Source organism: Sebastes umbrosus, chromosome 7, assembly GCF_015220745.1.
Source record: "Sebastes umbrosus isolate fSebUmb1 chromosome 7, fSebUmb1.pri, whole genome shotgun sequence".
Classification (NCBI taxonomy): domain Eukaryota; kingdom Metazoa; phylum Chordata; class Actinopteri; order Perciformes; family Sebastidae; genus Sebastes; species Sebastes umbrosus.
The window spans coordinates 29222522-29232825 of record NC_051275.1 but is presented as its reverse complement, the minus strand read 5'-3'; the positions used below and the strand labels follow the sequence as shown (position 1 = coordinate 29232825).

Here is a 10304-nt window from a genome sequence, read left to right as displayed (position 1 = left end):
AACGTTAATACACTGACGTATATTATATACTGTACATGTAGAGTCATCATGCAGAAACCTACGTCAGGTCATGTGGGAAAATTCAATGGAAAATAGCATTTTGATGCTAAAACATACACACTTTGACCAAAATTTGAATGTTTGGATTTGAGTACATAAGGAACACCACTGGGAAAAAAAACAAAATAATGGACCCGCCCTTTAAACAATCCAATGACTTACAGAACACACTGGCGCCAGAGTTTTAATGAAGTTGTTTAATGTCTCAGAAACATCATCGCTATCTAGCATGGTAGTGGTGAGACTGGTTCGAACACAGGAGACAAATGAAATATACAAAATAGTTCATGTCAGAAAAATAAGCAGAGAAGATTATAGTCATGCAAAAGATAAAAGTACAGTAAATGATTAAGAAGCATAAACAGCATTGTATCCTATTACTGCTACTTTTATTGGATAAACCCCTGAGTTTGAAAAAAAAGAAGAAGAAACCAGAAAATATAAACAGAAAAAAATAAAAAGTTGGCAGTTTTCTAGAAATTAAGAAAGAGAGATTCTGTTGGGTGGAGCGCCTGCGTAACAACTCATCGCTGATACCAGACTTGATTGCATTTTTCAAGTTTTAATATTTACAAAAGAACAACAAAGAAGTATATTAGCAGTGTCCATGTCAGCTGAAGACATAATATTAATGATAGTAAATAATACTGATAATAATAAACAAATTACCACAATTTTTACTTCGACGAATTCACAATTTTTTTTTTTTAAAAGAAACATGTTTAAGTCTAATACAAAATCAAACGATACATCAAACACATAAAGTGGTACCCATCACATCTTTACAGGTCAGAGTTGAGAGAGGCACCCAGCTCTCTGTGCAAAGGGGGGCTGCTGCGTGGCGGCCCAGTCCCTTCCCTTTCTCTGGTGCAGTCTTCTCTCCCATCAAAACGCCTCACTGGAGCAGTTTTATAATAAAGTCATTTGATTCGAGAACTGCTTGAACAATCCGCTAACCTCATGCAAACACTGTGAGATGGAGTGGGGAGGAGGGGGGTTAGGTACTCACAATGTGACCATTGTTGCACAAATTGTCTGGAAGTGATCCTATTAAAACTAACAATGCACGAGCCACTCTGCTAATGATTTCAACCATGCTCAAAGGCAACAGGTTTGTACTGCAGTCACTTCAACTCGACCCCCTCCGCTTGTATCACACACACAGGCTGCAGAGGGTCAGTATCACACAAGGCTACTGGGAATCATCAGCTGCTAAACATTTTTTAACATATTTAATTAGTGGCCACCCTGTAAAGACAGACACCTTACTTATTAAAGATGTCAGATAGTTGAGTTGCTTTTTGAGTCAGCTCGCTGATGAAAAGCAGCTTTTTTTAAAAAAAGAAATACATCACAGAAAATACAAGACAAAGTCTAGAAGGAAGAAATAAACATGAGCTTGGGCTCTAGTCAGTTCCAGTCGATTTCAAGGCTGTCTATGCAGGAAACGTCACTAAAACTGTTGTGCTGTGTGAAGCTCTGCTGGTCCAAGTGGAGGCCAGTCGAGCAGTAAGTTTCTATAAACCAAAACCACTGAGTCAGCCATCAAAATGATGCATTCAGCATGTGACAAGTGGACGCCTTTGTTTATGCATTTTCACTTTAAATTCTCATCATCAGTAATATATTAATACTGTGTTTAAATCACGACAATTCCAGCCCTAATACCAAGATATAAAGTTGTTGTTCTTTCTCTCTAATTTGATTTTATTGTACAGATATCTTGTTTTCCTTTTGCTCAGCCAGTCATTGATTGATTTCAAGGCTGATTTCTATGTTGTTTTAACTTAGGAGCATCACTACTGTCATCTCTTTGTTACAAGCATCAACAGATCAGTTTACTTCCACACATATTTTTTATGAAACAGCCAAAAATGAAGACTTTATTTCAGCTTCTTCAACTGATATGATTATTGATTAGTGTCCCAAGGTCTCCTCCTTCTTCTAAAACACCCTACTTTGATTTCTCCCCCTCTATCCCTATCCCCTTCCCTCCCCGTCTCCCACTTCTTGTTATTTACAAGACCTGGAACTTCCAGGAGTTCTGGTCCTTGTAGTCCAGACAGTCAGTGGCATTGAAATTGAGCTTCCAGGCAGCTTGGTCCTTGTAGTCTAGACAGTCGACGGCTCCGAAGCCCAGCGAGGCGGCCGTGTAGCCCTGGGAGGCGAGCGAGGCCGGGGACTGGCTGAGGGGCCCGCCCATCGAGGAGGCCGTGATGGGGCTCAGGGCGCCTCCGGTGCCCGACAGCTGTGGGTGCATTGGGGACAGGTAGGAGCTGCAGTCCAGGCCCGTGAAGTAGGACGAGGAGCCTGCGTAGCTCTGGCTGTAGGCCGGGGCCTGGGTGTAGGTCATGGGGTAGGCGGAGGCCCTCTGCATGCAGGGGGTGGAAGAGACAGACAGGGGGTCTGGCAGTGGGGAGATGGAGGCCGGGCTCCAGATGGACACCGTGGCACTGGCAGCGCTGGAGCTGGGGGTGATGGAGGTGCCTGGAGGAGGTGGCTGAGGGCTGTAGGGTCCATTGGTTTGGTTGACACTGGCCTCAGAGTTGGCATCCCGAGCAGGGGACGCCTTCTTCTTAGGGGGCCGAGGTTTGGACTGGCCCGTGCTCTGCTGCTGCTGCTGGCGGCACTTGGCACGACGGTTCTTGAACCAGACCTGGAGGATGGAGGAGAGAGGAGGTTCATTATATAATCAATAATAATTCATTTTATTTAGCTTTTGGTATTTCTTTCCCTCAAGAGGATTTGCCTTTTGCCAGGCAACCACTATAAATAAGAATTGTTCTTAATTGACTGGTTAAATAAAGGTTAAATACATTTATAGAGCACTTTTTATAGTACTCAAGGACACTTTACCACTACTACTTCATTATCAAATCCAGTGCTTAAGACAAATAGTCAAACTGTAAAAGCTCTCACACATTTCTTTCTTTCAGTGAGCCAATAGTGATTTTTTTTGGTATCAAAATTAATTTTGTACACTGTGAACAATTGCTGTTAATTTACAGCAGGATTTCAACAGTATTAACCTGTTATTGATAAAAACAGTGCTTTACTGTTAATACAAAAGAAAACCTGTTAAATTACTTTAACTGAACTATAATGCATTCTTAAAAAACAGCACTTTACTGCTGATCAACTGTCTAAAGTATCATCAGTAACAGTTTCATGCAGTATTTTTTTAATTCTGGGACCTGATCTGCACATGTGAGGCTTGTACATTGTGCATGATTGTAAAATCAGTGAATTAGCTTTATTGTTCTTCACTCACATGTTGTTCTGGTTTGCATTCTGTGCTTGTAAGCAGCTATAGACAGACATTTTGGGAAAGTGTCAACAAGTCTATTATAGCCTTTTTCCTAACAAGTGCCTTTAATTGTATTTAGTGTGACTATTCCTATGTCTGTAACCTGCTAAGTCTATTCATCTAGGCAAAAAATAATGTTTATTAAAATGTATGTAAAAAATACAACCTAAATAGTGCATTAAAACAAATCAGTAAGATAATGTAAAAGAAAGGTGAAATACAGCTATATAATGTATCTATAAACAGTAAATTAACTGTAAAATACTGTGAAATTAATTAAAAAAACAGTATTTTTCATTAACAGGACAAAGCTGTAAATTTCAGCGATAGTATAATAATGTTAATTTTACAGTAACATGAAGGCAACCCTGCTGCCAGTTCTTTACTGTTATTTTATTGGGAAATTCTTAATAGTGTATTATACAATATAACTCTAAATCAATACTGTGTATACTTGTTAGTGATGTGTGTTACCTGGACTCGTGACTCCGGCAGGTTGATCTTGAGAGCCACCTCCTCCCTCATGAAGATGTCTGGGTAGCGCGTTTTGGCAAACAGAGCCTCGAGGATGTCCAGCTGTGCGCGCGTGAAGGTTGTGCGCTCCCGACGCTGTTTACGCGGAGTGTCTATAAGGAAGAAAAAAAATATATATTATTATTATTATTGCATTTTTATGTTTGTATTTAAAAAGATTCTGCACCGAAATTCAGTTGTAAAGACTATGTATCTAAATTCTACTCTAAATTATCCTTTGATACATTATTTTAAGGCTATTTTGATAGCCAAATGAAATCCCCAAAATAAAATCTCAATGATTGAATAGAGTAAATTATTTGAGTTCTTTCTCTTGAAATTGCAAATAATAAAACTTTACTTCACCACGATTCTACATTATATAAACTGTCCAAAAATGACGATTTTAACAGTAGAAAAAAAAGTCGATATTATTATTATTATTATTGCATTTTTATGTTGGTATTTAAAAAGATTCTGCACTAAAATTGCATTACCAAATGGTCTATAGCTGTAAAGACTATTAAACATTTAACTCTTGATAAAAAAAAACGTCACAATTCAACAGATTGGAAATAGCACTAAATTCTACTCTGAATTATCAGTTAATACATTATTAAGCGAGGCTATTTTAATAGTCAAATGAAATCTACAAAATAAAATCTCAATGATTGCTTATGAATCAAGTTTGAGTTCTTTCTCTTGAAATTGCAAATAATAAAACTTTACTGCTACATTTTCCAAAACCTTCATAATTCAACATATTGGAAATAGCACTTAATTCTACTCTAAATTATCAGTTAATACATTATTAAGTTAGTCAGTTAGTTGTTTTAATAGCCTAAGGAAATTCCCAAAATAAAATCTCAATGATTGCTTATTATTTGAGCTCTTTCTCTTGAAATTGCAAATAATAAAACTTTACTTCTACATTTTATAAACTGCCCTATAATGATGATTTTAATAGTACAGGCCTATATATTGTTTTTACTGAACATATACTGCAAAATGATGAAGTTTAATACATTTTAGTCGGTAATTTTCATCGGTTCTATTGGCCTCTAGTGTCATGTGGTGATGAGTAAAATAATGTCTTGATGTTTTTATCGGATCGAATAAAATTATATAACTGCTCTTCTGGTGTTTATCTTTCATAACTGAGACTGTTTGAATCGAAATATACAAAGGAAAGAAACGAAAGTAACTCCAAACTAATCTGAATATTATATTAAAAAGAGTCTTAACACTAATCTGCTACAAGAAGGCCACGCTTCGTAACCAACAAAACCTTCAGCATCATTTCATTCATACTCTCCTCTCCAGGATGACAGATGCTGATCATCTAAAACAATATAAGAATGACACAAAATAAAACACAATGAGTTTCATTTAGTAAAATAGGTTACACTATAAGAGCAACAGATTGGAGTTTAAGTCTGTGTGAGAACAGGCTGCATTTCCATTCACACAGGATATTTTATTGTTTTTTGACTCTATAATCCTCTGAACTTATAGGTCAAGTGAACACATGTTGTGATGGATGAAGAATCAGAGAATACCTATGCATACTCATAATATACTGTTAAATTTAAATAATGCTGCTGCTGGTTTACAAAGCACGAAATGGTTTAATGCCAAAATACATTTCTGATCTTCTGCTATGTTCTGAACCATCCAGACCTCTCAGGTCATCTGGATCAGGTCTGCTTAGTGTCCCCAGAGTCACAGCTAAACATGCAGAATCAGTTTTTATTCACCAAATATCTGGAACAAGCTCCCAGAAACCTGCAGGACCAACTCCAACTCTTTTAAATCAAAGCTTAAATATTTCCTGTTTGCTGCTGCCTTGTATTAAACCAGATAATGATCTTATACTGCATTACAGCTTTTACTCTTGTGTGTTATACTCTATTTTAGCTTCTATCCTATAGCTTTTATTTTTAGCTTGTTTTTATTTTCTAATCTTTAATGTTTTTATAACTGTTTTAATTATGTCTTAATGTTCTTGAATGTTTATGTAAAGCACTTTGAATTGCCCTGTTGCTGAGATGAAGTACAAATAAAGCTGCCTAGCCTTGCCTTATCTACAAATACACTCTGCTGTGCTCTTTTTCTTTATTTTTTATTTTATTTTATTTTTTGGTATTCTACATGTTCAAAATAAATTTTGAAATGAAATGAAATGAAATGAATTGAGAGAGCTGCATAAAACTGGAGTTAAATCCCCTGTATGTAGCTGTATAAATGGGGAAATAAACCTGATTCTGACTGTCCACTTGTTGGTATGACCATTCTTTTTCTTTATTTTTTATTTTATTTTATTTTTTGTATTCTAAATGTTCGAATAAAATTGCCTTGTCTTGCCTATGTCTTTTTAACCCCAATTTTACACACATTTTTCTGTAAATTCTTTCATTACAAAAACATTTTTTTTCACTTGAAACAACAATTAAACGACAGATTTACAGTATTAGAAACAACATAAGTAGTAAATATACTTACTGGGGTATCCAACAGCAGAGTGGAGCAGATCCATCCCTGGGCCAGACAGAGTTAACCCGTTCACTGCGTAATGTGGTTGTTTAATGTAGGACATCATGCCTCCTGCTGGCTTTAAAAACACTCCCTCACTACCTCACTCTCTCTCTCCTTCTCTCAGACCAGGGGCTGGGTCTCCTAGCTAGTCTCCAGGGGGAGTCTCTCTCTCTCTCTTTCTCTCTCTCTCTTTCTCTCTCTGTTTTTTCTGTCACTCCCTCCCTCTCTGTTTTTCTTTCACCCTGGGTTGTTTGTCACTTGGTTGTTGTTTTTCTTGTTGTCCTTTACTGCCTTTGTGTGTACTCTGACTTACAGTCGAACCAGACACCTGTGGTTCCAACTGTAGATGTAACTTTAACTTTAACCTGATGCGTAAAAACCATCCAAGTCGTGCGTAATTACGCACAGACGTCTCCAGGTGAGAGGTGCCAAAAGCAGCAGTTCCCACAAAAAGTCTGCGGTCAAGACCCTGGGTTGCTTGTCACTTAGTTGTCACAAAGTTACATGTTAGTCTGACTTAGAGCTATCGAACCAGGCACCTGCTGTTCCAACTGTAGATGTAACGTTACACCTGTTTTAACCTGATGCGTAAAAACCGCTGATTGTAGAGTCTATTTGATGCTTCCTCTACTTAAATAAGAAGAACAACAACTAAAATCAACCCAAGACTATCAATTATGACACCACATTGAAAAAATTATGATATGATAAAGGATAACTTAAAAAATCCCCTGCGCTATGATGCAGTTTTTCCATCCAAGTCGTGCGTAATTGGGCACAGACGTCTCCAGGTGAGAGGTGCCAAAAGCAGCAATTCGCACAAAAAGTCTGCTGGGTCTGATGGGTTGTTGCTGAAAAGTGTCGTGGTACCTCTGCAGGTACCTGGTCTCTGGTCTCTGAGGAGAGGATCTGGATCTGCACGGTGGACAAGTGAGGCGAGCAAGAAGAGGCTGGCTAATTAGAAGTAACTTCTTACCAAGTAGACACCCAGAGACCTCCCTCTCTCTCTCTCTCTCTCTCTCTCTCTCTCCTCCTCCTCCTCCTCCTCCTCCTCTCTTTCTCTCTCTCTCCTCCTCCTCTCTCCATCTCTCTCTCCTCCTCTCTCTCTCTCTCTTTCTTGGGCTCACACACACACACACACACACGCGCACACACACGCACGCACACACACAAACAGACACACACACACACACACACACACACACACACACACACACACACATTCTGTCATTATGTATTCATGTTGGGCCTGTTGTACTAAATATTGTAAGGTTAGATTTATTTTTATAAAGACTTATTTTATACAGTATACATATTGTATTCTGCTCCTTAAGTTAGATCTGGAACTATAATATGTATACTGTATAAAATAAGTCTTATCTTACAATATAAAGGATAAGCTATATTTGATTTGTCTCTTTTATTTAAATTAGTTGAAACGTGCAGGCTCTGATCCAAACAGCACTGAACCCTGTCGATAGCCTACATATAATTAGTAAGCTGAAGATGAATTAAAAACAAATTTAAAAAAGGAAGAAATTAAGACATAATTACATTTTCGAGTTCATAAAGACACTTGGCAAGTTTAGGCCCACCTCATACAAATATGGTGAATATTCAGATTTAACCACAATAACCATCTTTAGGCTTTTCGAGTCTTCTCCAAAAGGGACGTTTTATTGTTATGAACCATTTTGTGAAATTGGCCTCCTAGAATAATTGTGCGACCCTGTGAGTGTGGAGGCAGAGGCAGAGCAGCCGGGAGGCGGAGGAGAAGGGGGTACAGGCCGGATTAAGAGCACAAAGAGCTCGTTGTTCTGCTATTAAATCCCCTTCTGATCCCCAACATGCTCCCTCCGGCCCATTCATCCATTCATTCAATGCAGTCAATAATAATAATAATAATAATAATTATAATTATAATAATAATAATAATACTTTGTTTTATTTCTTCTTATTATTTTATTTATTTATTATTATTATTATTTTACATAACTTGTTGGTGGATATTCTTGACATAAATAATAATAATAATAATAAATTCAACTTATAAAGCGCTTTTATAGATCTCAAAGACGCTTGTTATAAATGTAGGTTATAGATATTTAAACGTAAACTTAGGCTACAAGTTATATGTGTTTTACAGGACAATATAGCCTACATTAATAATTTACTGATTTGATTGATTGATTTGGGGAAATCGAGGTGTTACAGCAGCAAATTACATACATCACAAAAACGTGCATCAGTCACACAAAAGACACGAGGTAAGTACAAAAAACACTGTATTTACAAATCTCTAACATACCAACTACTACTTTAAACTAAATAAAATAAATAAAAAAATACAGTAAAATAGATTTAAAGATATACATCTACCACTACTTTAAACTAGATAAAAGAACTATATAAAAGGAATAAAGAAATACAGTAAAATAGAATTAAAGATATACCTCTACTACTACTTTAAACTAGATAAAATAAAATAAAAATACATTAAAATAGAATTAAAGATAATACATAATGTTTTGTACTTGAAATAGAACACGCAACATGTGAACCAATAGTCCAGTAAAATAATATGTTAAATAATTCAATTATTTTGTATGATTTAAGGCAGGAGAGGACACAAATATAGGTTTTATTTGTTAAAAATACATTGAAAAAAAAATCTAAAAAATATTTTGAATCTGAGCCTTACAGCTCTGCAGTCATATATATTTATAAAGGTAATTTCGTTTTATTAATTTCTCTCTTTCTATAGGGAATATTCTCGCAGAGTCCTCGTGTTTTAGTTGTTGTATATAACCTATATATACAGTATATATATCCACACTAGAGTCCTCTCTCTGTCTATTGGTCACAGCTCTGTGCCATCCTCTCTCCTCTGCTGCTACTGCTGCAGGACAATTTCACAGTGTCCAAAGCCGATTCTCTGCGCTTGTTAATTGAATCGGATTTCTTATAGTTTAAAATCCACACACACACACACGCACACACACACACACACACACACACACAGACCCATGTAGCTACAGCCCAAACTGTATAAGGGGTTTATCTAGCTGTGTAAAGCCAAAGCGGAGATATAAAGACACACACAGAGCGACAGAGACACTTTACCGGCGTGTTTCAACCTCTAAATGTCCAATAACAGTTGTCTTCACCTGCTCAGGTGAGTGTGAGGAGCTGCTGGAGATGAGGAGGCCTGTGTGCGTTTGGATACCTGGACGCTTCAGCTGCTGCTCTCACAGGTATGCTTTGTTTGTTTGTTTGTTTGTTTGTTGTTGTAGTTTGAGCTAAACTATCCGACAGCAGGACAGATGCTGGAGCTATAACTGTGGGGAGTCTCGAGACCTCCATCTGACAGAAAGAGGGAAAAAAAGAGACCTCAGATCTGCCTCAGAGCGCGCGACACACTGCGCGCACCACTGCTGTGCACGCGCACACTTCATCGTGCACCTGCTTCCCTCAGACTGAAGCATTTTGCAGCCTCCATTTTCACGCACACAATGTTAATAGTTTTGTGCTATTTTTTTTTAAATGCTATTAAAAGACTAGCATAAAAAACAGGGCTGTCAATTGATTCAAATCTTTAATCACGATAAATTAAAGGGACTGTTTGTAAGAATCAGAAATGCTTGTTAACAGCGACACCTGTGGCCGTTAAGTCAACGAAAGTCAGCGTTGGGCTCAAGCTTGTGCTCGCTCTACCTAGACATGAACGAGCATCGCTCAAAACAGTGAGGCGACACACGTCAGCTAAAAGCACAATATCACTCTGTATTTCAGCTGCTTGGCAGTAATGTTAGCTGACCAGACGAAGGTATCTCCATGAATCACTGCTGATCCTAGTGTTGGCTTTTCCTGCTTCAGCCTCCCGACCGCG

General features: G+C 37.6%; 1 protein-coding gene across 2 annotated transcripts; it reads right to left on the bottom strand.

The window, feature by feature from the left end:
- Positions 1-242: 242 nt before the first annotated feature.
- On the bottom strand, positions 243-7420 carry otx5 (orthodenticle homolog 5). Of its 2 annotated transcripts, XM_037776145.1 has the most exons (4): positions 6383-7420; positions 5196-5222; positions 3842-3993; positions 243-2716 (listed from the first exon to the last, which is right to left on the bottom strand). In XM_037776145.1, the coding sequence occupies exons 1-4, from the start codon at positions 6477-6479 to the stop codon at positions 2078-2080; spliced, it is 915 nt and encodes a 304-aa protein (XP_037632073.1). In that variant the 5' UTR covers positions 6480-7420; the 3' UTR covers positions 243-2077. The 2 variants fall into 2 exon arrangements, with proteins under 2 accessions (XP_037632073.1, XP_037632074.1); XM_037776146.1 differs by lacking the exon at positions 5196-5222 and having other exon boundaries at positions 6383-7413.
- Between the last annotated feature and the right edge of the window lie 2884 nt (positions 7421-10304).